General features: G+C 43.8%; 1 protein-coding gene across 9 annotated transcripts; it reads left to right on the forward strand.

Moving 5' to 3' along the window:
- The first annotated feature begins 5,767 nt into the window (after positions 1 to 5,767).
- On the forward strand, positions 5,768 to 26,021 carry LOC113121549 (kinesin-1 heavy chain). 9 transcript variants are annotated; one of them, XM_026292151.2, is made up of 27 exons: positions 11,564 to 11,631; positions 14,607 to 14,759; positions 15,394 to 15,481; positions 15,603 to 15,676; positions 15,773 to 15,877; positions 15,978 to 16,026; positions 16,100 to 16,170; positions 16,341 to 16,428; positions 16,795 to 16,919; positions 17,292 to 17,396; positions 17,910 to 18,055; positions 18,339 to 18,487; positions 19,140 to 19,336; positions 19,608 to 19,676; positions 20,412 to 20,618; positions 20,710 to 20,853; positions 21,586 to 21,774; positions 21,918 to 22,035; positions 22,206 to 22,261; positions 22,359 to 22,468; positions 22,552 to 22,653; positions 22,740 to 22,800; positions 23,057 to 23,128; positions 23,293 to 23,397; positions 23,483 to 23,696; positions 24,310 to 24,424; positions 24,543 to 26,021. In XM_026292151.2, exons 2-27 carry the CDS (start codon positions 14,634 to 14,636, stop codon positions 24,553 to 24,555), a joined length of 2,898 nt encoding a protein of 965 aa, XP_026147936.1. In that variant the 5' UTR covers positions 11,564 to 11,631; positions 14,607 to 14,633; the 3' UTR covers positions 24,556 to 26,021. The 9 variants fall into 9 exon arrangements, 8 of the variants coding, with proteins under 8 accessions (XP_026147938.1, XP_026147944.1, XP_026147941.1 ...); XM_026292152.2 differs by having other exon boundaries at positions 16,115 to 16,170; XR_003294748.1 differs by lacking the exons at positions 24,310 to 24,424; positions 24,543 to 26,021 and having other exon boundaries at positions 11,561 to 11,631; positions 23,057 to 23,200; positions 23,483 to 23,515.
- Positions 26,022 to 27,906: the final 1,885 nt, after the last annotated feature.

The raw sequence follows: 27,906 nt of genomic DNA on the forward strand, positions 1-27,906 counted from the left end.
GAGCTAGCTAATGAGAAAATCTGTTTGTTAGTGAATGCAAAAAGAAAGAAATCCTTCCATTAAAGTGATAGTTTGGTTTGCACAGATTAAAGCTTCATCCAGCTCAGGACTGTTTGGATTATTATAACATTAGAAGATTTTTTTAAGGGAGCTAATGTTGGGATTAAATCATTTCTCCAAGAATCAAATGTCTGATCACGTCCCTTTATTTTGTTCCATATCCATGTCTGACAAAAGGAGATGTGATGTCTGTCTGTCATCTCATTGTTTCTGCCAAATCAAGATATTTTTGTGTTGTCAAACATCCTAGTAATTGTACAATAGTATTATCTCGGGGTGCAACAACATCACAAACACCAGCCACAATACGTATCGCGGTCCTCTCACGCCCCCTTCTGCCCATTGTTGTAGTGTTGAGATCGCAGAACCCCCGGACACGTTTAAGCCTCCTGAGTGGGAACATTGGTTTTCCAGTGGAGTCCACCAATGGACTGTGTGTCGGAGACAAAGCGCAGACCATCTGTCGAAGCTGTTTCCCAAAACTTCCTTATCCAAAAGGAAACACTTTTAATATGCGAAGTAAAAGCCAAACTGGTGGAGGAGCTGAGCGATGCAAAGTTCATTGCTTTAACTAGGGATGGGTGGACCTCCTGTGCAGCTCAGTCCTTCATTAGGATCACAGTGCACCACATTACGGACAACCGGGTCATTGCACATCCTGTTCTGCAGACACGCGCTGTCTATGAAAGCCACACAAGTGATCTGTGGGAAGTACTACAGGGAGCTGCAGCAGATGGAAAATCCACTATTCCTGTGACAACACATGACGCTCCAAATATTGTTGATGCATTTGAAGCAGCCGGATTCTCAGCAAATATTGGATGTTCTGCTCACACAGTTAATCTGGCACCACACAAGGGAATGGGCCTTAACCAGATGTTGCCAAAGGTGGTCAGCACTACTGACTGAATGCACTTTGTTTTGAATATGTTTTCAGCTGACCGGACTGTTCTGTTGGGAAATATTGGACTGTTTTAGAACCCAAGTCTGTTCAGTCAGTGACTGTATATTGTGTTCAATAAAGCAAACATTTGGGATCATCTGTTGGCCAAATCTTCTCTTTAATGTCATGTTGAATTACTTTGCTTGGTAAGATCATGTAAACCCATGAGGCAAGAAAAACCTGAAAGCATATTTCTATGTCTTCAAACTTCTGGTTCCATGACCCTAAGCTCTTTTCAATAATATCCATGGAAAAGTTCCTATCAGATCCTTTTTAGAACCAATATAGGATCTACTGAATATTCTTCAGTTTAATGCCAAACAGAAATATGACCAATAGAATATCAGCCCTCTGTCATATGGCAAAAAAGAAATGCAACAAATGCTTTTTTGCATAGTTGAGTTTGACACATTAAAACTAACAGTGGATCTTAACGTAACACGATTTAACCTTGTTCTCACTTGAAATGTGTCCCCATATTAAGTCCTTGAATTTCAGGGGATTGGACCCGGAAAGTCCTTGACAGGTCCCTGAATTTGAAGTTAACCAAGATGTGGGAACCCTGTTTATAAAGCTGGATGTGGATCTGAGTCTGGACCTGGACCTGAGTCTAAAGCAGAAATCTGGGACTAACCTTTAGTTGCTCAGCACAACTGTTGTTGCTACAAATCCTGTTCATGTTGTTCTGTAGTGTAATGTAAAGATGATGATTTTAACCTTTGACCTTTTTGCACAAGTACAGCTGTTACTGTCCATAACAACATAAATGTCTCTCTGCTGAAACCTACATACGAAGACTTTAAAGAGTTTAGTTGAGGTGCAAACAGTTTGGCCTTTAGCGTCACAGTCCACAGGCTGTATCATCACTGTAGTCCAGGTTCCTGTTCAGGCTTTAAGGTCTTTAAATAGGAGCAGATGAGCGGACAGACCAGCAGGAGGCAGCGTTGTCTTCTTAACAGCACCTTTATTTTCCACCAGCAAGCACAAACTCTCCTCTCTACATGTCTGCACTGTCACCAAGCCCCTTCTTCTTCTTCCACCCATCACACTTTGAACAAACCCCACCTGAACAAAAACCCAGTCCCCTCAACACAACTCACCCTAATACCATAACCATAAAACACTGCGCTAACCAACAACTCAACACTTCACCAAATACCCAGAATGCACCTGGCTGTCAACACTGACTGCCGGGTCATTACAATATTTTTTTTTTTTTGCTTATTTTATTTGTCCTAGTAATTTTTATTTGTTTGTGACAGGAGCCAATACCCCGGTGTCGTGGTGGTGGATGTCCATGGTGGTGGTCCCCCTTCTTGGTTTGTGGTGCACAATTGATTGATTTATTGATTTTGTTGTGTTTGGGCCATTTTTCTGTCTTTTCGTACAGCCCCCCTCTGGTCCTTATTCCCCCACAGCCGAGCCTTGGCTCGTGGGATTGATTTGGGTGAGAGGGTGTGGGTGTGTTGGGGAAGGGGTCTTATTGTGGTTTATCCTTTTTCTTAGTTTGTTATCAATAAAGTACTTTAATGGTTCTGTTTTAGTGGTTTCTTAATGGATACCGTGAACTGGAACATTGTCTACAGTCCCATTTTATAAAGCTTATCTGGACCTTTATATATTCCTTCTCCTCCTATTCTTCTCAGTCCTGGTCTCCTGCTGCCTCTACTGTCCACAGTCCTGCACACAGTCCCACAAACACTACACAGAGCCACAAACCCACAACAACCAGTAGACGAAGAGTTGGCCACGGTGACCACAGAGACTCCAAACAGGTTCAGAGCCACACAGCCGGTTTGGAAAAGAGTCCAAAAGACTACAAAGACCTGCAGAAGCATTAGGAAAAGTGCCACAGTGACCGCAGCCAGAGGACCAAAGGACCACTGCTGTGTTGTCTGCAGTCATTTGGGGTCTCTGTCAGTCTGGGGCTGTGCTGTTTTGGTTAGTTGGCTGGTAGAGACCTTTTCTCTGCTCTGGATGAAACTGGACTTTTGGTTCAAACGGAGGAAGCTCATCAAATGTGCTGTTATGGTGTCAGCAACAGGTTCTGCTGTTCTCTGGGAGCACCGTGTTCTTAGCCCAGAATTGTCCACATTTAATTGATACTCTGTCCATCAAAGGGGTCGAATTAGCCGTTAGCAGCTCCAGTTTGCAGTGAATCCAGGGATGTCCAGACATCTGGACCTGGATCACTGTGACCCTGAAGAAAACCTAACACATGAGGATTATCAGGCAAGTTCTGCAGCATCTTTTCCCACTGATTTCCAAGTGCATTTATTTGGACTGTGAGGACCAGTATGTTGGCAGGTAGAGAGCAGAGGGTCAGTCAGTGTTTCATGGAGCCTGGACTCTGGATTTAGTTCTATATAGGGTCTGTTTTAGGTCAGTGGAGCCAGTTCAGCAGAAATGCTGATGTGCTGACAGGAAAGTGGTTTGGTGCCTTAGGAAGCTCAGTATGTTTCAAGCCAGTGTGTTGTCTGTAGTGAATCTGGACCACCAGTACTGTGTTCTGGTTATAGTCCAGTCTGTGACCTGGACTGGTCTGTGCTGAGTCTTAGACTGAGCTGGTTTCCACAGTCTGGTGTGGATTTCTTTGCATCAGTGTTTCCCACTGATATTGTGTTGCATGTTTATTGTTGGACTCATTTCTGCTGTTCAGCTTAAGGATCTCCTGCTAATTGGAATGAAAAGCTCCAAAATGACTGAAGCTTCCTGTTTCATGTGATCCATCAGAGTGGGACACAGTTCATTGGCCTCGATATTTAGAGGCTTAGATGGGAAACAAATCCAGATGTGGTTGTGCAGATGTTTGTTCTTTGGCAGTATATATAAGTACTGGGACAATGAGCCATGAGCTGAACTCAGTGAGGTCACGTGGGCCTCAAATCCAGATGTGTCATGTTTGAGTCCTTTTCCATTTGCCAAGAAAAATGTGTGGTTCTCAAATGAAAGAATCATCCTGACTGGAATCAGAAGATCAGTGTGGAAATGCAGCTCTACAGCTCAGCACACTGAGGAAGTGTGAGGATTTTACAACAGAGCAAATGATCACTGACTTAAACCAATGTGGGGGCTGAATGTTTGCTTGACCCTTTCATGGTATGTGGTTCTGTCTGTTTATTGGTTTAGTGTTTTAGGGTAGAAGGTTGTAAATAACTGTCAACAATTTGTTTCTTTGATGGTAAGAAGACTGAAGATAGTACCTGAACAAACGTGGAGTCTGTTCAAGATTAGTCCACCCCTTTCGTGTCAAACTGTATATAAACTGGTCTTGTAACACAGACGGCAGAGGACTTTCTGCAAGGATGTCCTCTCGGGGCCCGTGATTAAACCTGAGATGATTCATCACACTTGTGGTTGTTTTCTGAGAATTAGCAACTCTCAAACTTAAAGAAATTTCTACCACAATTTGGCGACGAGGATGGGATGGACATGCCACTGACTGGCGCCTGTTCTGGACTGAAGGAACCACCGGTGGTAAAATTTAAAAATGAAGGGAAAGTTCTGCTCTGACAAACGGAGGGCTGGAATCCCGCCTGAGGTCAGAACGGGTGGCGACAGTGGATGCTCCATTCATTTGATAAGTGAGTACAGTGTTATGAATCATTTCTTGTGTATGTCTGTTAAGTGTTGATTTATGTTTCTGGTATGTTTTTGGTCTGCGTCAAAGAAAAACCCTAGGTGTGTGTGTTTGGTAATCACGTGATCTTTGTAATCCCTCCTGGTAATGAGACCAGTGTGTCTGAGGGACAGACGCCAGATGATGAAAAAAGAATCCTGAAAAAATTAAAAAACAAAAAAGAAGAAAAAAAAGAAACGAGAAAACCCCACTGGCTGAGGATTACAAACGTAAGTCTTCCTTCGGGAAGCCATATGGTGTCAACAATTTGTTTCTTTGATGGTAAGAAGACTGAAGATTGTACCTGAACAAACGTGGAGTCTGTTCAAGATTAGTCCACCCCTTTCTTGTCAAAATGTATATAAACTGGTCTTGTAACACAGACGGCAGAGGACTTCTGCAAGGATGTCCTCTCCGGGCCCGTGATTAAACCTGAGATGATTCATCACACTTGTGGTTGTTTTCTGAGAATTAGCAACTCTCAAACTTAAAGAAATTTCTACCACAGAAGAGAACCAGCTTTAGTTCTGGTCTAGGCACTACCTGTCAGCTCCAGCTCCCTGAGTTCCCAGTAGACCAGTAAAAGCAGTCCAGTGCTGTCAAAGTCCTTGTACTGCAGGATGTGTGAGGAGCTGTGACTTCAGCCAGGTAGTTTGTTGTTTTGGACAGCAGGTGGTGCTGCTGAGGCTCAAACATCCCACATTGGGTTTTTGGCTCAGCTGCACTTAGACGACACACAGGGAGACGAGCTGGGCTCAAACCTGGGACACGGACCGGACTAAAATACATCCACAGAAAGACCAGACAGCTCCATGGGAGTACTGCAGTACTGACAGTACTCTGTTGTGTACTGTCCCAGTCTGGGAGTCAGTTTCCTCCCTGTGGACTGTAGAGGTGAAGAGGCCCCATCAGCTTCTGTGGGTTTCCTGATGATACTTGGTGCAGTATAGTTGTAGTATGAAATACATCTTAGAGGTACAACAGTACTGTGCTCCAAGCGTACTGCACCAACAGAAGTATAATCAAACTGTACTGCAAATACACGAAAGGGATTGGAGTGTAATGTGAGTACTTACTAACAGTATATATCACAGTTTATTTGCTGTGTACTTCAAAGTGTACTGCAAATACACTAGAAGTATATAAGTAGTACCTGTAGGTTCAGTACCCAGTAGAGCTGCAGTACAACATTAAACCCAGATCAGAGCGGGTAGTGTACTCATGTGTGTATAGTGGTACTGCTGTAACCACAGAGTCATGTGACTTCCTGTGGTGCAACAGGAAGTGTTCAGTCGGTGAGCTCAGACTCCATGTTGAGAGCAGACAGCAGGAGGAGGAAAAGTGAAGCTGAGGCAGGTGAGTGTTAATCCAACATTATTATGATCTGACTGTTGGAGGCTCACACTCACTTTTCTTTCTGTGGACTGTGGGGGGAAGAACCTGGGTCCACACAAAGCCGCTGAAACTAAAGGAGGAAACAACAGGCCGTGACTTCCTGTTTGCTCAGGCTGATCTGCGTCTCTTGGACTGACTGGTTCAGAAACTTTAAATTGATCAGTGATTGATGTGAAATCAATAAAACCATGTTTGTGTTTGCAGAGGTCAGTACCACAGACAGAGACCATAGTGTCCAGGATCCAGCTGTCTGTGTGTGAAGAGGGACGGGTCCAGACCTGATCCTATGATATTCAGTCCTGAACCTGGATCCTGAGACCCACAGTAGGAGACAGTTCCTACTGTAAACTGAGCTGAAGATGAGTCCGTGTTGGACTGGGGTTCAGAATGAGTAGAAGTAGGAGTCCTGGTGGATCCTTACTGAGCGAGCACAGGAAGAAAATATTTCTTCAAATATTTCACAGTTTGGAACATCTTTAGTTTGGTTTCTCACAATAAGACAAAGCTCATCTAACATCAAACATCATGACCTTAAGCTGTGAGGGGAAGAAAACCTGTTCCAGAAACACACAGCAGTGTTTTTCTCATGGACCTGTTCTGTGTAGTTTCCCTAAAGAGAACCAACAGGTGGACAGTAGCAGTGAGTGGAACAGACACTGCAGTCCTGCCCACACACTCCAGCCTGTGGACACACTAAATAAAGTGTGAAGTCAAATGTTAACAAGCAAAAATATGGTTTTTGACTTGAAGTCCAACTTATTCCAGACATTTCCTTTTTCAAATTTGTCATAATTACGTATCTTTGATTCATTTTTTGTTTGTGAACTCAGTGATGACTTTAGTGTCTCACTCCATCTGTTCACACTCGGTTTAAATTGGACTCAGGGCAGCTGGAGTTTGTGTCCAGAAACATCTGGAATTCATCTGGATTTTTGTAATTTCAACATTGTCAGAACAGGCTCCAGTAAAAACTCCAACAAAAGTAGAAACAATAACACAACTAACTGTTGACACTGGTCTCTGATCACACCAGGGACTCACAATGGGTCCAGAGGACATATTAGATATTCTGGAGGATCTGGGAGAAGATGAATTTAAAAAGTTCAAGTGGTTCCTGGAGCAGAAAGGCATCAGAAGGAGCCAACTGGAGGGGGCAAGAAGACCTGACACTGTGAGTCTGATGGTGCAGAGATATGGACTTGATGGAGCTGTGGAGGAGACCAAGAAGGTGTTAGAGAAGATTCCCAGGAAGGACCTGGTGCAGAGTCTGTCAGACATCAGCTCAGGACCAGAAGGTCAGTAACAGGAAGAGGAAAGGACAGTGTTGTTTTGTTTAAAAGAATTCAGGTTTTTCCAGTTGGACTTTAATCCTGTCCAAAAACCAGACAGTGGACTTGTTGAAATTCACTGAATTGGAATTTGCTTGAAAGTTCAGAAGGTTCATGTTGTGATTTAAGATGATATCACGTTAGTGATGAAAACATTACACTGGTGCTGTTCTAAGAGAAAATCCTGGTCTTGGCTGGTGTTTCATTTGGAGTAGGAAGACATGCAGTGTTGTCCACCTGAGTCTGAACATGTGGCCATTAAAAATGACACTAAACCAAATCCCCATGAACGTAACTATGAAAATAACAGACACCCCCCTTTGTCTCTCAGCAGGACCCCTCTGGTCTCAGACGTCTGAGGCTCACCCTCCTCAGGACCCTTCAGCAGCTCCTCACACTAAAGGTAAATCTGCTTGTTTTGAATCAGTGGAAGACACAGACCACATCCCTGGACAGATGGATCAGACATGATAAGGCTGTAATTACAGTCACATAGTAAAAAGAAGCTGCATCTGGAGACATGTGCACTAATGCTTTTATGTTCTTCCCCATCTATGTTTGGCTCAGTTGTGGAGGTTCCAGTACCAGAGCCACAGTCCATCACATACTATCAGGAGATGCTCCAGTCAAACCTCAAAGACAGGTTCATGTGTGCAACACAAGGATGGACACAGAATAAGGATAAGCAGCGTCTGGATGAGATCTACACTGACCTGTACATCACAGCTGGAGCCTCCACACACATCAGCAAACAGCACGAGGTCAGGCAGATTGAGATGGCAGGGAAGAAAACCGATACAGAGAAACCAGTGAAACCAAGTGACATGTTCAAACATCCTCCTGAACAATACAGACCCATAAAAACAGTGCTGACCAATGGGATCGCAGGAATTGGAAAAACATTCCTTGTGCACAAGTTTGTGTTGGACTGGGCTGAAGGACGAACCAATCAGGACGTGCCTCTGCTTTTCCCCCTCACCTTCCGTCACCTGAATCCACTGAAGGGAGACCGGTTCAGTCTGGCAGAGCTCCTGCATGAATGTATTAAGGAAACTGTTGGGATCAAGGAGGAGGCTCTGAATTTCATCTTTCAAAAGCTGCAGTCATCAGGAAACACCAACTATGACAAGAGTAAATTCAAGCTCCTGTTTATTTTGGATGGACTGGATGAGAGTCACCTCCAGCTGGACTGTAGTACCAATAAAACTCAGAGACTTAAATTTAAAGTGACAGAGTCCACCTCAGTGGACGAACTGCTGACAAATCTCATCAGGGGGAAACTGCTTCCCTCCGCTCGCCTCTGGATAACCACCAGACCTGCAGCAGCCAATCAGGTCCACCCAGATTTTGTGGACATAGTGACAGAGGTCAGAGGGTTCACAGACCAACAGAAGGAGGAGTACTTCAGGAAGAGGTTCACAGATGAGGAGGGGTCCAAGAAAGTCATTTCGTACATCAAGAGCTCACGAAGCCTCCACACCATGTGTCACATCCCGGTCTTCTGCTGGATCACAGCTACAGTTCTGGAGGATCTGTTGGAAACCAGAGAGGTGGAAGAGCTGCCCAAGACCCTGACTGAGATGTACGCAGAGTTCCTGTGGTTTCAAATCAAACAGAGGGAAGAGAAATATGGTTCAGAAGGCTCAGAAAAGTGTCTTCAGGACATTAAGTCATTAGCAAAACTGGCTTTTCAGCAGTTGGAAGAAGGAAACCTGGTCTTTTATGAGAAAGACCTAAAAGAGAGCGACATTGATGTCAGACAAGCCTCAGTGTACTCAGGAGTGTTCACAGAGATCTTTAAAGAGGAGAGGGGGAGGAAGAATGAAGCCATGATGTTCAGCTTTGTTCATCTGAGTGTTCAGGAGTTTCTGGCTGCAGTCTACATGGTCCACTGTTACAACGACAGGAAGACACAGGTACTGAAGAAGTTCCTGGGGCAAAAGTTCAGATGGTCATCTCTGGATCACTTCCTGTTGGGAGCCATGGCGAAATCCCTGGACAGTAAAAGTGGCCACCTGGACATGTTTGTCCGCTTCCTTCATGGCCTCTGTCTGGAGTCCAACCAGAGAGTCTTACTAGGCCTGCTGGGTCAGACAAAGACCAGTCCAGGAACCATCCAGAGAACCACCAACAACCTGAAGAAGATGAACAGTAGTTATATCTCTCCTGACAGAAGCATCAACATCTTCCACTGTCTGATGGAGCTGAACGACCACTCAGTCCATCAGGAGATCCAAGAGTTCCTGAAGTCAGGGAACAGATCAGAGATGGAACTCTCTGAGTTCCAGTGCTCAGCTCTGGCCTACATGCTGCAGATGTCAGAGGAGGTTCTGGATGAGTTGGACCTGATGAAGTACAACACATCAGACCAGGGACGACAGAGACTGATTCCAGCTGTGAGGAACTGCAGAAAGGCTGAGTAAGTCCAGATGTGCCCAAGTGAAAAAAATCTATTTTTGTATATTTTCTAAAAGTATATTGAGTATACTTTTGAAATACTTTGAAATACTTGAAGTTGTGTTAAAATGAAACCAGTGAAGTTGCTGGAAGCTGCACTATAAATCTGCTTTAGTACATGAAAAACCTATTTTTCATGTATTATTGGGTACTTTTGCTGCCCAAAATACTACACTACTGTTAAAATATACATGGAACATTTGAAGTTGACTTGTTGCAAATGTCAAAAAATCTATAGTGACATTAAACTGACAGTGTATTACTAATAGACTTTGAGCCAAAGTAAATGTACTTGAAATATACTCTGAACTCATTTGAACTATGTATGAAATACAATAGAATGAGTTTTGAATTGTGAAAAAAGTATGCAAAGTATATTTTTCCAAGTATTTGAGTATTTGTTGTGAAAATGAGCCACTGACTTTGTGTTAAATTGCAACCAAGTTGAACATATTGCATTAAAAGACACAATGATATTGGATTGATATTCCTAGTAAATATAAGTCCACTATAAGCATCATTGTGTGTTTAATAAATACACCAACAATGCCCTCTGAATGGATTCTCCAAACACTGAGTCTGAAATGTAGATACTTTACTTCGATTCCAATCCAATGATGTTGGACTAAAAGCACTACTTCCTGTTAGCATGTTCTCAAATGCTCTTACTTTGAAAAGCCCAGTGCACTTTGAAGACATTCTAAAAGGATTGAAAATAATCTGAACTCCTACACAAAGTCCAAAACCCGTCAGTCCAACAAATATTGATTTGAACTCTAACACTATTAAATCCAGCCATTTAAGGCCTTTGGAACAAAACAAGTCATTCAAGGTAACAACAATAACAATGAACAGGAACAACAGTTTGTGTTTTCTATTAGTGAGGTCAAAGTATTATTTGGCTGCACCACTATGGGACTAACATGGATTTTAGTGATATTCAGGATTCTGCATAGTTCTCCGAAGAATTCTGTCCAAACATCCAAAATACATGAAGTAAACATGTAGTATGAAAGAGTATTTTGAAGTGAAACTTTGTCCACAGGAATTAGACCACTTCCAAGAGTCCACTTTTCCACAGCCAGGAACACATACATTGTGTACTTTAAATAAGTCTACTGAAATAGAGCTCAAGTTAAATGGAGGCATAGTATTATATTTGGAAGAGAATGACACAATTTGAAGTAAAAACACAAACCATGAACAGACTTTTGGAAAATATCAGTAAATATACTTCAAAATTTTTTTCTCTCTGTCCAGTGAATGAACACAGTTCTTCTTTTTCTTTCCAATGGTTTTTCCATGGGACACATTTTTCTTCTGTTTCTCTTCACACACTGATGTTTTTCTGCCACATGTGAACAAATGTCCAACATTGGAATAAACAGGGACAGGCCTGTTGTGGAAGTTCCAAAGGAACTGAGTTTTCTCAGCTTCCTGTCCAAGATGAAAGCAGAACAAAGATGAAGCGTGTGCAGTGTGACAGAGAGTGAGAAGAATTCTTATTTCATGTCCAGCCCACTGAGAGAAGATCAGCTGAACCACTGACGTGAAGACACAACAGGACATGTCCCTGTTTGACATCAAGTGATTCAACTCAATATATTGTCTCTGTCATAATAACAGCTTTTCTCATATATGTGTCCTCAAAGACTTTCTGAATGTGGACTCTGGGAGATTCACTGTGAAGTCGTGGCCTCAGCTCTGAAGTCCAACCCCTCCCATCTGACAGAACTGGGCCTGAGCTGGAACTGGGACCTGCAGGATCGAGGAGTGCAGCAGCTGTGTGGTGGACTGCAAAGTCCAGACTGTAGACTGGAGACTCTGAGGTCAGTTCACTGACTGTTTGTTCCTATTGTAGATCTTTAGTGTTTAATTATTGTTTGACCGGAAGAGTTGTCAACATTGGTTTTGGGGGAGGCCACAGTTTTTCCGGAGACAACAGGTTTGAAAAGGGGGATAACAAAACCCCCGGGCGCTCCATCTCGCCGGGGTGGTGTGCCCTGGCGGGGGAGGAGACATTGAACCCCCCGCCTCCCTCCGAAGGAGAGAGGAGAGTTGGGTACCCGGAGGCGCGCAGGGGAGCGGCCAGGGCGAAGCCGCCGCCGTCCCGCGCTTAGGTTAAGGTTCCGAGGTTGGGGCCAGGCCCGCGCTGCCGGCCGGGCAATGGGCCCCCGCGACGGCTCCTCCGCGATCGCGCTACGCCTTCAAGTCCGTCGAGCCCTCGGAGCAGGCCGACGCGGCGCTTTCGCTTTGGGGTGGAGGATGTGTGCGGGGGGCCGAGGGCGCCCGGCCGAGAGGCCTGTCCCCAGACAGAGAGTGGTGGGTAGAAAGGCAGGCCCGCGCCGCCCCCCTACTTCCCACCGCCGCCACCACCGCCGCCGCCGCCGCACCCCGCCGTCCATCCGTGCCGACCCGCCGCAGCCGCCCGCCCGGGCCCGCCGCCTGGGGCAGCGTGCGCGGTTCGGGAACGTCTACGTCGAGGGGCCCGGTGGCCGTCGAGGAGGAGGGGAAAGTGGGTCGATGGGTTTCGTGAGGCGTCGCGGGGTCGCTTCGGGAGACCCGCGCCCCGGGATCCCAACCGGGAGGGGTGGGACGGTGGGCTCGTGGGCGGAGAACGGGGCCCAGTTCGACCACTCGGGACGGCGGCCGCCGCGAGCGGCAGGTCCACGAAAACGCGGGGTGAAACGCGGCGGCGGTGCGGACCCTCCCGGGTACAGGCTCCCCGCGCCCTAGGCGTGGTTTCGGAGACAACGTTTCTGCGCGAGTCTGCGCGCGCGCGCTCCACCAGGGCCTGCGACGCCCGCGGTCGCGGAGGGCCCCCGGCAGGAGCGAGCAGAACGCACCGGTAATGATCCTTCCGCAGGTTCACGTACGGAAACCTTGTTACGACTTTTAGTTCCTCTAGATAGTCAAGTTTGATCGTCTTCTCGGCGCTCCGCCGGGGTTGGCCAGGCCGATCCGAGGACCTCACTAAACCATCCAATCGGTAGTAGCGTACAAAGGGCATGGACTTAATCAACGCGAGCTTATGACCCGCGCTTACTGAGAATTCCTCGTTCATGGGACAGTGACAGTATGAGCCATCAACTAGATTGATTCTGCTGTTGGCAGGAAAGCAGCTTCTCTTCCCATGTGCTGACAATAATATCATGATATAGTCAGACTATTATTACTATTATTCTGACTGTTCTCATATTATTCTTCTCATTATTATCATTCTACATTTCCCTTCAGGGATTAATCAAGTTGATCTCATCTCATTATTCTAATGAAAAGAAGAAGAATTGTCATCATCATCATCACCATCCTCATTGTCATCAACATCAGTGTCACATTGGATCTCCTTCTTTGCTTCTTTATTCAGGTTGGAGGGCTGCAGGTTGTCAAAGACCAGCTGTGGTTATCTGGCCTCAGCTCTGAAGTCCAACCCCTCCCATCTGACAGAACTGGACCTGGGTAACAACAACCTGCTGGGTCCACATTTGTGGCAGCTGTGTGGTCTTGTGGAGAGTCCGGACTGTAGCCTGCAGACTCTGGGGTCAGTAGAGGGCTGGAGTCAGTCCATGGTGCTTTCAGCAGGACTGGACTAAATCCAGTCAGTATCAAAGCAAAGATCCAGGATTTCCTGTAAAGCTCCAACCTTCTCAGTGAAGCTGTGAGAGGAGAACAGGGACAGGCTTCAGGATTGGACAGAAAGACAGAGAGAGAGACAACAGTCAGCCAATCAGATCAGCCAGAAGCTTGTTGTGATCATGTGTTTGAGTTGATGTGAAGACAACTGTTGCTGATGAAGTGAGTCTCTGTGACCTCTGGTTTCTGACCTCTGCTCTCTCTGCTTCTCTCTGCAGCTGGAAGTGATGGTCTTTATAAAGCTGGACCTGGACCTGAGTCTGGATCTGTGTCTAAACCTGACTGATCATGTCATGTACAAATATTATGAGTATTATATACTGTATGTGTGGCCTAATAAAGTACTTTTAGTGTAAATATAAGATACTTGGATATTTGTACTTTGTCCAAACTCAGTCACATCAATCATCATCTCCACATATGAATCTGATCAAAGCCTACAAATCAATCAGTAACTGGTCCCAATGAAAACAAGAGGTTGGACTTTTCTCAGCCTGGTGTAACTGTTATCGACTGTCCACACGGTGGCGCCACACACAGCACAAACAGCCACTATAAAGTTTTCAATGTGCTAATGAAGCTCCAGATGATTTGTGGAATAAAGGCAGGTGATCAAATCCAGATACACAGGCTAGTCTACATTACATTGGCAGTATATGGCAGTTTGCCTTCAAATGTGAAGCTCTGGTCTCCAGTTGTGCAGCAGGTTCACACCCACACAAAACCTTTGCTGCTCTGCTGATTTCCAGAAGAATCAATAGTTTCATGAGCTCTTGAGTCTTTCCATGAAACACAACAACTAAGAAAATCAAATTAAAGCTCCTTCTGCTAAAGCAGCTGTAAATCTGGGCCTCATCTGGACTTACAACAAGCAAAGAGACACAAAGACACACAAAAGATCAAGAATCACGTTTCTCAGATCTTAAAATCCCATGTGACCCTTCTGTTCATGTCACATGTAGACTAGTCTTTTTAAGTCCCTCCCCAGTCACATGGATTTTGAATTCTGTTCTGATAAAAGTCAAGTCTAGTCAACCAACATTAGTTTTCTTCTTCCCTCTGTCTAGTCTGTCTACTCTGTCTCCATCCATCATTTCATGTTTTTGGGTCTATCAGACTAGTGCCCTAGATAAACCCTACCCCCTTTTTGCTGCTCCTTCTGCCGGCTTAGTTCGGAGCCGGACCCCCTCATCCATCCATGGCGGACCCGGCCGAGTGTACTATCAAGGTGATGTGTCGTTTCAGACCGCTGAACAGCTCGGAGGTGGCCCGGGGGGACAAGTACATCCCTAAGTTCCAGGGGGAGGACTGTGTACAGATCGCGGTGAGTGTGTGGCTCAGCAGATAAACTTGTTCCTGTTCTCATTCAGTGAAACTCAGTAAATACTATTCTAATGTTCTGACTTTGTCCTGATGTGGCCCGAGTGTAGATGAATGAGAAACCAATGTGGGATCAGGCTGCAACATAACACTGAAAAAGTGAAGGGGGTCTGAATCCTTCCTGAATGCACTGGACCTTCATTATGTTGATGGATTTGATTTGAAATGTAACGTCCTCTGGTATTAAATCCTCTTTGATAGAGTCGCTGAGGTGGCACAGCAAGAGAACCTGCCTGTGAAGAAGATAAAAACAGGGAAATATTACACTCCCATTGATTCAAGTTTCCATCTTTGACTAGTTTATCTTTGAAATCAGAAAATCTAAAATCTAAACATTTATGTATTGGACTGAAATCTGGAGTCAAGATGGGATTAATTAGATGAATCTGATTCCAAAGTGTTCTGTTAGAAAACCTGAGCGTTTGGTTAGTAATTGTACCAGTCAACAAAATTCAACATCCCACCTGTCTATTTGAATTGTTCACATGCAGTGGACTCATAAGGGCTGTGGCCATGTGGACGTTCTTGATGGTGTGTGTTCCTGCTGCGTACTTATCCCAACTTCCTCCTCTTCACAGGGTAAACCATATCACTTTGACCGAGTGTTCCAGTCCAGCACGACTCAGGTGCAGTTCTACAATGCTGTGGCTCAGAGGATTGTCAGAGGTGAGTTATCCAACAGAACAGATGCAGCTTCAGTAGCTCACACATTAAAACTTAGGAAGTATAACCCCAGACCTTCATACTGAAAGTCTTATTTCATTGGTTCTTGTCTTGGTGTCCACAGATGTTCTGGAAGGATACAATGGAACAATATTTGCTTATGGCCAGACGTCCTCTGGCAAAACACACACAATGGAGGCAACTTAAAGCTGTTGTCTTTTCCACTACAAATACCTACATTGCTTCAGATTTTTGCTGCTCTACTCATTTTGTTTTCATCATTTTCTCATGAAGGGGAAACTTCACGACGCAGACATGATGGGAATAATTCCCAGAATTGTACAAGACATCTTCAACTACATTTATTCCATGGATGAAAACTTAGAGTTTCATATCAAAGTATGTGTTCTGTCTTCATCTGGCCCTCATTGGCTTTTAAATGACAACAGGTCCATGTCACAGTATTGGTTGGGTTTCATTAGGGAATTTGACTTCACAGGTTTCATACTTTGAAATATATATGGACAAAATCAGGGACCTGTTGGATGGTATGTGATGTTTTCTTATGGCTTGTTGAAACACTACCACAAACATCATGATTAACTCCCATCTAATCTTTAGTTGGACTTTTTGCAGTATCAAAGACCAACCTGTCTGTTCATGAGGACAAAAACCGAGTGCCCTATGTCAAGGTGAGACATGTGGATCATTTTTGAACTAGTTTTAAAAATATTTGTAGCTGCACTTTTGTTTTTGTTCCACAGTCCTACAGTCTCAACTTCAACCAGCTGCAATTTCCACTGTAAAGCTGTACTGGGGCTGTTGAACACAGGGTGTCCTTGTGATGTCTGTGTGTCCTCAGGGCTGTACTGAGCGTTTTGTGTGCAGTCCTGAGGAGGTCATGGACACTATAGATGAAGGAAAAAACAACAGACATGTGGCTGTCACAAGTGAGTTCATACACTGAGCCTTTAATGCTGCTGGTCCTCAGGGCTTCAGCCTCACTGAGTCTCCTGACTGCAACCAGAGTCCCAGCAGACAAGTGCTTATAATACAGGCTGCACACGTGTTTCTCACACTGAACACTGACCTGGAGCTGCAGCTGGACTGAGCTCAGTTGGTTCTGTATACTTACTGTAGAATAAAAGATTGTAGGTCTTAGTTACACACTGAAATGATTTCATTTAGAGAGTAGCTAACCTGTTGGCTCAGATTTCTCTGGAAAAATAATTCATTCACATCGCAGATTGTCTACAACAATGGCTAACTGTATATCTGTGTGTGTGTGTGTGTGTGTGTGTGTGTGTGTGTCTCAGACATGAACGAACACAGTTCCAGGAGTCACAGCATCTTTCTCATCAACATCAAGCAGGAAAACACTCAGACTGAACAGAAACTAACTGGCAAACTCTACCTCGTTGATCTGGCTGGGAGTGAAAAAGTAAACATCTCACTCATCGTCTCACATTAGCACCTACACATTTATCAATGGCTCCTTTACTCTCATTGCTCCAGCGTCCAAATTCATACAGTGACCTTAGCAAAGTGGAGCCCACCACTGAAGTGTCACAATAAAAATAGGCTGTTAACTTACCAGTCAGACAGCTGATGGATGATCTGCCAGCTCATCAGTCTAGGAGAGAACCAGACCTGTTAGGGTACAAAGAATAAAAAGGAAACGTAGCTTCCTGCTGTTAAATGATCTCTGTTATTGTTTGGAGTTTCCTGGTCAGATTTGGATCATAAATAAAAGACTGTGATAGTCTGGTTCTTGTATTGTTATGAGAACTCTGCTATGTTTTTCTGTTTGAAGGTGGGTAAAACTGGAGCAGAAGGCACGGTGCTGGATGAAGCCAAGATGATCAACAAGTCCCTGTCCTCTCTGGGAAACGTCATCTCAGCTCTGGCAGAGGGTTCGGTGAGACAGTAGAGAGGCCTAGTTATCAAAGATGGTGCTGTTGTTCTTATTCTGCTCTGTGTGGTGATGTTTGGGTGTTTTTCCTAACCCTAAGCCACCGTGCTGCAGGGACGACAGCACTGTCTCTGCATTTCCTCCCACTAATAGTTCAGTGTTAGCTCCCCATGTCTTGCTGACAAAGGAGGTGGTTAGTTTTAAATAGATATTTAACTGTTGATCAGCTTCCTCTGGTCATTTTAAAAGGACTCTTGTGATTTAAGTCAGTCTGTGCTTGGGCCAGCACACCAACATGGGCATAAGCTGGATCTTGTTACTTCATTTAGGCTTTTTGAAATGTGGACTTCTTGTTTTAGGGGATTGCCTAACAAGTATTATAACAGCAACAAAGATAAAAATGTGGGCATTGGAAATAACTGTATCACATCATATAATAAGCATCAAATTGTAACTAAAATGAAGTATTATCTTAGTAGAACCACTAACAGTGTGACAACAGTGTGTATTCTCTGTCAGACCTACGTACCGTACAGAGACAGTAAGATGACCAGGATCCTGCAGGACTCCCTGGGAGGGAACTGTCGGACCACAATGGTCATTTGCTGCTCCCCCTCCTCATTCAATGACGCAGAGACCAGGTCTACACTGCTGTTTGGACAAAGGTACAAAGATACACACATATTTTATGTTGCACAGTTTTTATGTAAGGAAACATCAGACCCCAGGTTATGGTCTATAGAGAAGCCGGGTCAGAGCGTCAGGATGAGCCACCAAATATGTTATCCCTTCATCAGGGACATCACGAAACATGTTATAAATTTAAACTGGATGAGAATAAACTAAAACAAATGTAAAAATATTTGTTCATTTGCCTTCAAACCAGTCCACCCATCATCCACGCTGCTTATCGTCACTTATCAAAGAGGTTACTGTCTTTTTCCCCAGAGCAAAGACCATAAAGAACACAGTGAGTCTGAATGTGGAGCTGACCGCGGAGCAGTGGAAAAAAAAGTGGGAGAAGGAGAAGGAGAAAAACAAGACGCTGAAGAACAGCATCAGCTGGCTGGAGAAGGAGCTCACCCGCTGGAGGAGTGGTGAGGGCTGCACCAGGGTGCCAGGGGTCAGGGTGCTTTGTTTGATCACACATACAGCACAGAGACGTAGCTAAGGAAGCCTGCACAAACACAATCATTCATTCACAGCAATACACCACAGAACATTTCCCCTCCTACAGAAACACTATACGATAAACCAGAAGCACCTGACTCAGTAAAACTATAATGATGCCACTGACATGTCAGACATTTTTAACACAATCAGGTAGCTGGCAGCTCGAGGTGCTACCCCTCGCTGTGGAGGAAGGCCCAGGGTTTTTGTTGTCCTCTTCTCTGTTCAACAAAATACAAAGGCACGTTCAGAGGAGAGTGGTGGATGATGGTCTAAGGTCATATCGCTTTGCAGCCTGCACTGAAGTTAACTCTGTTATTGTGAAAACAAGTCTATGAAACAATATTTCATAATAATGATGTTACCACTGCAGTCTACAGCATTAGATGTGGAGGCACCAAGAGACCACCTGTGTCTGAGACTACACGTTGACCTGCTCAGGTCTCTGGTGGCTGGACTGGCTGCCACACAAACACCACACAGGACTTTGAAAAGAACATGCCACCAAAGAACAAGAACAGATTAATTGTTGGCATATTAGCAACACCATACAAATGATGACTGTCCTCACTGCTGCAGGAGAGAGCGTGCCGGCGGAAGAGCAGTTTGACAAAGAGAAGGCCAAAGCAGAGGTTAAGGCCCTGGACAGTGCACTCAGTGATAAGACAGCATGGACACCTGGCCTCAGCACAACACCTGGACTCAAACTCACAGATGCTGAAAAACAGAAGTATGAGACAGAAATGACTAAACTCTACAAAGAGCTGGATGACAAGGTGAAAGAAGCTGTTACATCTCACACACCCTCAAACAGTCACTTTGAATAAGCTGGTCATAAAACATGAGCAGTAACTAAACGTTTAGTACAGACAACACAACTAATGATGTCACATTCACATGCAGAGACACTGCTCCACAAAGAGACAGATATCACTTAAATAATACTGACTCATATTGCTAATATCATTAGGTTGTTGTTATTTGTATTTGTAGGTGTAATCTGATTATTATTTCCCTTTCCCCACGTAATTTGCTTCCTGTTTGCAGGACGATGAACTGAACCAACAGTCTCACCTGGTGGAGAAGCTGAAGCAGCAGATGTTGGACCAGGAAGAGGTAACACTTTGCCCAGTTAAAGATTCTTCTCCCAGCTCTGGTCCTCACTCTTCTGTTGTTGAAATAATAATAATAAACAACACAAAACAACATTAATCAAACACAGATAATTCTATATAATTATAATTAATGTGCGATATAAAGGATTCCATGAGTCAGTAAATAGTGATGGATGGTTTTTATATGGTTGACTTATGTGATATTACCAAGCCGACAGAGTGATGGGGATTTTACAGCTGTATCTCCAGGTGTTACAGGAAACATTAAGAACAGCTTTCATTTGACTGTAGTGGTTCAGCCAATGAGTTTGAATCAGTTTTTTAGGTTTTTTTAAATCAGAGGTGTAATTGAGGTTAAGGAGCTCTGACAATCTGGGGGAAATACTAAAACCTTAGTATCTTTGGAGAGTGAGGATGGACCTGAGTTGCAGATTTGCAGGTGTCCTCAGATAATGTAGAAGGACTGATTTGTTCCAGTTCATTGTTTCACTGCTAATGATGATAATAGTTGTAGGGTCACAAAGTGATGAGAAAAGGTTTTGGGAAACAGGTGGATCATCATTGTTGGCCCCCCTAAAGGAAAGTCAGGATGTTAGCAGGATTAATTAGACCTGAGACTTTACCTTCTGTTGTATGTTGATGAGAATATTTAGTGAAATTGTTTGAATTTGACATTTTTTCTCCCTTTTTATCTGAACATTTTCTTATTTCCTTAACCTACTGTCCTCACTGTTAGCTCTTAGCGTCCTCCCGCCGTGACCATGACATCCTACAGACAGAGCTAAACCGGCTACTGGCAGAGAATGAGGCCTCTAAGGAGGAGGTGAAGGAGGTCCTGCAGGCCCTGGAGGAACTGGCTGTCAACTATGACCAGAAGAGTCAGGAAGTTGAGGATAAAACCAAAGAATTTGAGGCCCTCAGTGAGGAGCTGAACCAGAAATCGGTACTTTTTAGCAAATCTGGATCTACAGTAATGGTGACAGTGATCGGACTTACTTTACAAGGTGTGTATTCTTGTTATCACCTCCCTCCAGAGCTCCTTGGCCTCCATAGACTCTGAACTGCAGAAACTAAAGGAGATGACCAACCACCAGAAGAAGAGAGTCACTGAGATGATGTCGTCATTACTCAAGGACCTGGCTGAGATCGGGGTCGCAGTGGGAAGCAACGACATTAAGGTTGGCAGCCGTGTCAGTGATGCACTCTTTATAATAATAATGATCACAATAACAACAACAACAATAATGATGATGATTTGCACATGAAACAAGTTAAAACAATCGTTATCATGTAAAACATAGACAGCAAAGCTAGAATATGTAGAGAAGGCAAACTGACATAATGACAATAAAATAAAAAAGGTCAGCAAAAGCTAAAAATACGCTTTAAAAAGTGATTTAAACAAATTAACAGACTCAGCTGGTTTTATCTCTTTAGGGTAATTCAGATCTGCAGGATTTTTCCTCTTTACTTTTTATGGAGGTGGCTGGAGCTAGTAATAAATCAGTAAAGCGTTAAAGGATGACTGATGAAATGAGCCAGTGTGAAATAAAAACAGTGGTAAACAGCTGAATTTTGTACCAGCTGGAAGAGTTTCAGGTTTTTGGAGCTCAGAACTATAAAGAGACAAAAAAAAGCGAGATGTGAAGACATAAAAACATGAACGATTGTCTTCAAATCCCTAAAATTAAGAAGCAGTTTCATTTTCCAAAAGGCCTGCAGAGGAAATCCTCAGCTTTGCTGTTATAGAGCACTGAATGTAGAATGATGACAAATAGGATTTAAGAGTTTATAAGACACTTCCTGTTTGGCTATTGACTGGTCTGTGATTAATTGCTGTTACAGAACATAGTGCAGGAATGTGGAGTACAGCCTCTAGGGCCTAACAAGTCTGTTTCCTGACTCCTCAGCAACAGGAGAGCAGCGGCCTTATTGACGAAGAGTTCACTGTGGCCCGTCTCTACATCAGTAAGATGACGTCTGGGGTTAAGGCAATAGTGAAGCGCAGCAAACAGCTGGAGAGCTCCCAGGCCGACAGCAGCCAAAAGATGGAGGAAACAGAGAGGGAGCTGACTGCGTGCCAGCTCCGCATCTCCCAGGTAACTTCCTGCAGCCACACTCACAATTAGTGACACATGTCGTGGTTCTTTCTACAGATCTGGTCATTGTTTAACAAGAACTCTCATGGAGTTTGTGAGTTTTAATCATGTGTCATCTTCCTGTTTTACCTTTTGGTATCTAGCATGAAGCTAAAATCAAGTCTCTGACAGACAACCTCCAGAATGTGGAGCAGAAGAAAAGGAACCTGGAGGAAACTGTGGACTCTCTCAATGAGGAGATAGTCCGGATCAGAGCCCAAGGTGAAATATCAAGCACATTTATACAAGTACTATTGTACAGTAAAGATGAACTAAACTCACCTTACTGTGTGGCACTTTATAGGCCTGCTGTGGTTTTGCAACAAAGGTCTTTACTCCATCATCAGAGTAAAAAAACATTTGACACATTCATGATTTTATCTCACTTGCAGAGAAAGTTAATGCCATGGAAAAGGAAAATGAGATCCAGTCAGCCAATGAAGTCAAGGTACAGCTAAGCTGCTCCTCAAGACAAAAAGACGACCATTCACGTTGTTAGGTGCGGTTTAAGGCGTGAACCTGAACCTTTGCTTCCTTTTCCTCAGGACGCTGTGGAGAAACAGATCCAGTCCCACAGAGAGACCCACCAGAGGCAGATCAGCAGCCTGAGAGATGAGCTGGACAGTAAAGAGAAACTGATCACAGAGCTGCAGGAGTAAGACACCACATCACCAAAACACTCCTGTCTCTACATGCGACTAATGATTAGTCCTCATGATGTTTCTGGCATCTGTGCAGTCTGAACCAGAAGATCGTGCTGGAGCAGGAGAGGCTGAGAGTGGAGCATGGCAAACTCAAAGCGGCTGACCAGGAGAAGAGCCGCCAGCTGCAGGAGCTTACGTAATGCCTCCACATCGACTTCCTGACAAGCTCAGCTGTTTTGTTGTTGTCTGTGCATTAAGTAACATCCATTTAACATTTCACAGGGTGTCTCACGATAGACGGGAGCAGGCCAGGCAGGACCTGAAGGGCCTGGAAGAGACTGTGGTCAGTTATCGGCCTGTTAATTTCTATGCATTTTCAATTAGAGGGTAAATTCACTCATATTAGAACAAATACAAAACTGATTAAAACAACGTCTCAGTCCTTTTTCCATTTAATTATAACATTCAAATGTCAGGGCTCAATGCAGAGTTAACTAAACTAAACATTTAGTGTACACTGACTTTAAAAAGTACACTAGAAATATTAGTACACACTCAAATGTCTTTTCTCTGAGCTGGGTCTGCTCTTCCCCACACAGGCCCGGGAGCTGCAAACACTCCACAACCTCAGGAGGCTTTTTGTCCAAGACCTGGGCACTAGAGTCAAGAAGGTACATCGGAGCCTGTAGAGAAAGAAGTGTCATATTAGAGATGCATCGTATGTTTTATATGTTGAAACAAAAGTATGTCAGAAAGCTGTTCCCAGTTATTGCAGATTCTGTTGTTGCTGGATTCAGTTTATCTAAAGATGAAACTGCTTGTTGTGCTTCCACAGAACGTTCAGGACTCAGATGACACAGAAAGTAGTGCTGCTGCCCAGAAACAGAAGATCGTCTTCTTGGAGAACAACCTTGAGCAGTTAACGATAGTTCACAAGCAGGTAAAGATATGTTACCTCTCTACACTGAGCTGGGAAGAACTTTCACCACATTTTCCCCTTCTGTCATGTGTTTGCTTCTCTGTAGCTGGTACGGGACAACGCCAACCTTCGCTCTGAGATTCCTAAACTAGAGAAGCGCCTGAGAGCCACGGCCGAGCGGGTCAAAGCTCTAGAGGCTGCCCTGAAGGAGGCCAAAGAGAACGCAGTTCGGGATCGAAAGCACTACCAGCAAGAGGTGGAACGCATTAAAGATGCTGTGAAGCCCAAAAACATGGGCAGGAGACCCTCAGCACAGATTGGTAGGTCCACATTAATCCATGCTCAGTGTCACATCATGACCTTAAAGAGTCAAATATCAGACACTTTACTCAGAACATGGTTGAAGTGGCTTTGGTCTGGCTGAGGGGTTTTGGTGATGGTTTTCCAACTCAAAGGTGTGAATACTTTTTGACGACTGCATTTAAACTGAACGTAAAGCTCCAGCCTGGTTGGGGAAACTTAAAGATTAAATCCCTACACAGCAAAATCACCAGTGTTAGAAATATTCATGTCCCACCTGTAGTAAGACACCAAGCTACAAGTTAGACAAACAAACTGGTCCCATCTCAGTGCGGGACAAGCCAGTCTAGTTCGTCTCTTACAATGGTTATAAATCATCAGATGGGTTTTAACAATGTTTTGCGATGGACTTATTGATCCAAGAACCTGAATCTGTCCCACATCACTGAAGTCTCTGCAGTGAGATCCAGTTGGCATCAGCCCTGCAGCCTGGGTACTAACTTTAGACTATCAGGCTTCAAGAATCTGCACATTCATGATAATGTATAAACTCCAAATAATGTGCATCTTTGACCAAATGTCAATAGCTTTGCTCTGTGTGTGACCACTGTTGGTTCTCTGTGTCAAACTCAGCCAAGCCCATCAGACCAGGTCAACTACCAGGTGCTTCCCTCATTAACCCCAGCACAAACAGGTCCAATATGATCCAGAATAACCAGCCCATTGACAACAGAGGAGGCAACAACAGGCAAGAGAAGACATCATGTTACTATCTCTGCTTCATTAGAGCTGAATATATCAGTGCAGCTGTTTGTCTTCCTACCCGTCATACATCAAACTCTTATTCTTTCTGGTTTCTCTTACAGCTGTGCTTTCTGATCCAAACATGAAGGCAGAGACCCTGAACCTCCACCTGGAATCACTTTCTCTTTCCAAACTGAAGCCTGTACACAGTGGATAGAAATTTAAATGCTGCCTTCTAAAACCACCACAGTTTGACAAGTCGCTCTGTTGACCACGTCACCAGAACACAGTATTTAATCCTCACCGCCATCTACATGTCGATATTCTGGGCAATCTATAATACCCTATATAAACTTCATTACCCAGAGGGCAATGGGGTCACAGCGAGTCTACATTAATGCTAATGTGGTGCCTGCCATTCATTTAAAGTCAATCATAACAATAAACCAATAAAATACCATGAACAGCAGTAAAAACCAACAGTCCTTGTGTCTTTAGGTTTATAAGGTCATTTATCCTTCAACAGCTGTAGATATGACAAAGACTTTGATGAACACAATGAATACACGTAAACAAATTTCAACTCTGAACTACATTTAAACATATTTCACAGCATTTTACCTTAAATCACTGGCTTGTTCCAAAAACCTCAACCCCAGAAGCAGAAAAGTAACATCAGCACCAGCCAATTCCATTATTATTTAATCCTTCAAAAGAAAAATGAGCTCTACTTATATCATCACACAGTTGCATGTTCAGGCTCTGACACTGTCTGATGCTGCAGTAAAAAGGTCTTTATCATAGAACAGATGAATGTGATAATCTGTGGAGTCAAATCTGGGTTTATCTCTCTGGATGGGACATTTAGCCAAATCTTGTGTGCATATTAACTTTTAATATTTATAATGATCGTAGTTTAGATAAGATGTGTACAGTCAAATTCAAGGCACTGCTGATATTTTAACATTTTCCTTCTCAGCAATAAGAAAATCACAGAAGAAGAATGAGCTTCAGTAAAATGACAGGATGAAAGTAGGCAGTGTGGGGAAGGAGAAAGGATGAGGATGAACTTTGACATGTGACGCGTCAAATATCAGACGTGACCGAGGACAATGATAAGGTGGACTTTATGATGTAGGTGAAGAGGTGACACAGCTGGACGCTGTGCAGCAGAGATCTGTCAGAGACCTGAGGACAAAGAAAAATACCTGGAGTACACCTGTAACCCACAAAGGGTTATGGGTAAGTTTGTGCTTTAGCCCTGTGCTCCCTGCCACCAAAGAAAGTTATTAAGGTACAGTGGCACTGTGCTGCTGGCCTCTCATTAGACCCAGGGGTGGATGGATCAGACAGTGGCTGTAAAGGTGTAGCTCTTCACATTTCATAGAGATGGTATCACCATTGTTCAGCTTTAATTGCACTGTAATTATATCCCAAGTGTTGGAAGTTAATGTGTAATTTTTAGGGGTTGGACTGTTTCTTTTGTCTGTAGTGAGAGAAAACCTCATAGATCAGGACCTTTTGAACATCAGGAGTCTTTGTACGATGAAGACTACACTGCTCAATGAGGAAGAAGAGGTGGATCTGGAAATGCATTAACTCAGTGTCTGACTCCACATAATAAAAACAAGGAATAGCAGTGATGTTCTCTCCACATCTGGATCCTTTACTGACTGTGTTGATGCACTAATTTGTACAAAATTCATGATGCATGACATGTTTGTCCCTAATCTGGCCACAAGGTGGCGCTCTGTACACATGTTCATACTGACCTGCTGCTTGTTCTGTTTTGCTGCTGATCCTCTTCAGACACATAAGGTAAGAACAGAAACAGCTCACACAACTGTAATGTACAGTATCTCTATGATTTAGTTTACATAAGTAATTACTGCTCAAACTAACTATTAGATCCTTCTCACATCTTTTTCAACTAAATCCTGAGAATCTAACTTGACTGAGACTAATCTTGCTGATAGTTTCAAGATGCGTAATGAAAGCACAGCACAGTTTGGTAGAGGATGAAATATGTGCATCACATTTTGACAGGACCAGTTTGATTCATGGGCCCATTCCTCATTTTAAAGCAGATATTTACTGGGCTTATTAAATCGAGACTGAGTTCCTTGTTGATGTGGTTCAGCATAGTTTGCTAAATAAAAAAGGGATAAATCATGTTTATATTTTTCACTCAGGCAGAGATATTGGACCTCAGACCTATCACTCCTTTATAAAAATACCCGTCGTGTTATTTCTCACTAAAAATCACCACTTGCACTTTGCATAAATTTTCGTTAGGATGTGTTTACAACCCGTAGACAAAAGAATTGATTGGTCATAGCTCAGGAAGGCACAGATCTATTTACTGAAGGTCCCTCTGTTTACAGTGACAAGCCATAAAGTCCAAGGAACTCTGTAGACCTCTATGATTAAACTGTAGTTTTCTACCCTTGTCCCAGTCTATTTGATGGCACCGTTCACATGGTGGAGGAGTCTGAGCAGACTGGTCGCAGCATCATGAAAGTCAAATCTCCTCACTGGAGAAAGGAGTTTTCTGTGATCCAAAATCAATGCTCAGTTTCCTAAATCTGTTCTAATGACGCGTTAAAGGTTCAGACGGCAAGAAGAAATAAATCAGCTTCCACTGCTTCACTTTAAATCAACTCCAGAGCTTGACCTTTCTTTCTGATATCCTGCGATGAAGCCTCCTCTTCTCATTTAATCAAATAGCAGTTAATTAATAAATGAACTGCAGTATTTTTCAAATGCTGCTCAGCTTCCAACACTGTGATTTCTCTGATTCCTCCGCAGGTCAGACACAGCTGCAGACCTGCAGGCTGTGGATTAATTGATGTCTAATTAGGTTATTGCCACAGTGCCACGTATGATTAAGAGGCAGCGAGCAGAGAAGTGCTGAGCAGAGCTGCTCGCTGCAGGCCACACTAAACAAACGTCTACATTTAGCTGCACTTGATTCTTCTGACACGTCCTCTGCTCCTGAAGCTCTCGGGTTTATCGAAGCTTGGTTCTGCCAGGAGACAGAAAAAACGTTAAATTGAGAATTTAACATTTAAATGTTTTAGTCAAATTTTTTGAAACACACACACAAAAAAAAAGTTAAGAATTAAATCTAAAATTATTATGTTGAACCTTTTCACTTAGCCTAAGTGACTGTCTAGACCATCATTGTCCATGGAAGCTCGATGCCTTTGTAACTGTGGGACCAAGAAAGTGTCATATAGCTGGTATTTCCTCCTGCTGGGACTTTTGGAGAAGGGGGGCAGCTTGAAAAGAGGAGATGAGGCTCTGAGGTCTGTCTGCAGTAGCTGCTATTGGGGTCTGGGGAAATTAACACAATGACAGTAGGCTGCACGTATGCAGAGGAGAAGGGGGAATACGCTCAGGTGAAGACGACTGTTGCTGGTCAAAACAAACACTTTCTCTTATTTGGCTTTGGGATCTGGTGGTTTTAACATCCAATGTCCGTCA

Source organism: Mastacembelus armatus, chromosome 20 (genome assembly GCF_900324485.2).
Source record: "Mastacembelus armatus chromosome 20, fMasArm1.2, whole genome shotgun sequence".
Taxonomy (NCBI): domain Eukaryota; kingdom Metazoa; phylum Chordata; class Actinopteri; order Synbranchiformes; family Mastacembelidae; genus Mastacembelus; species Mastacembelus armatus.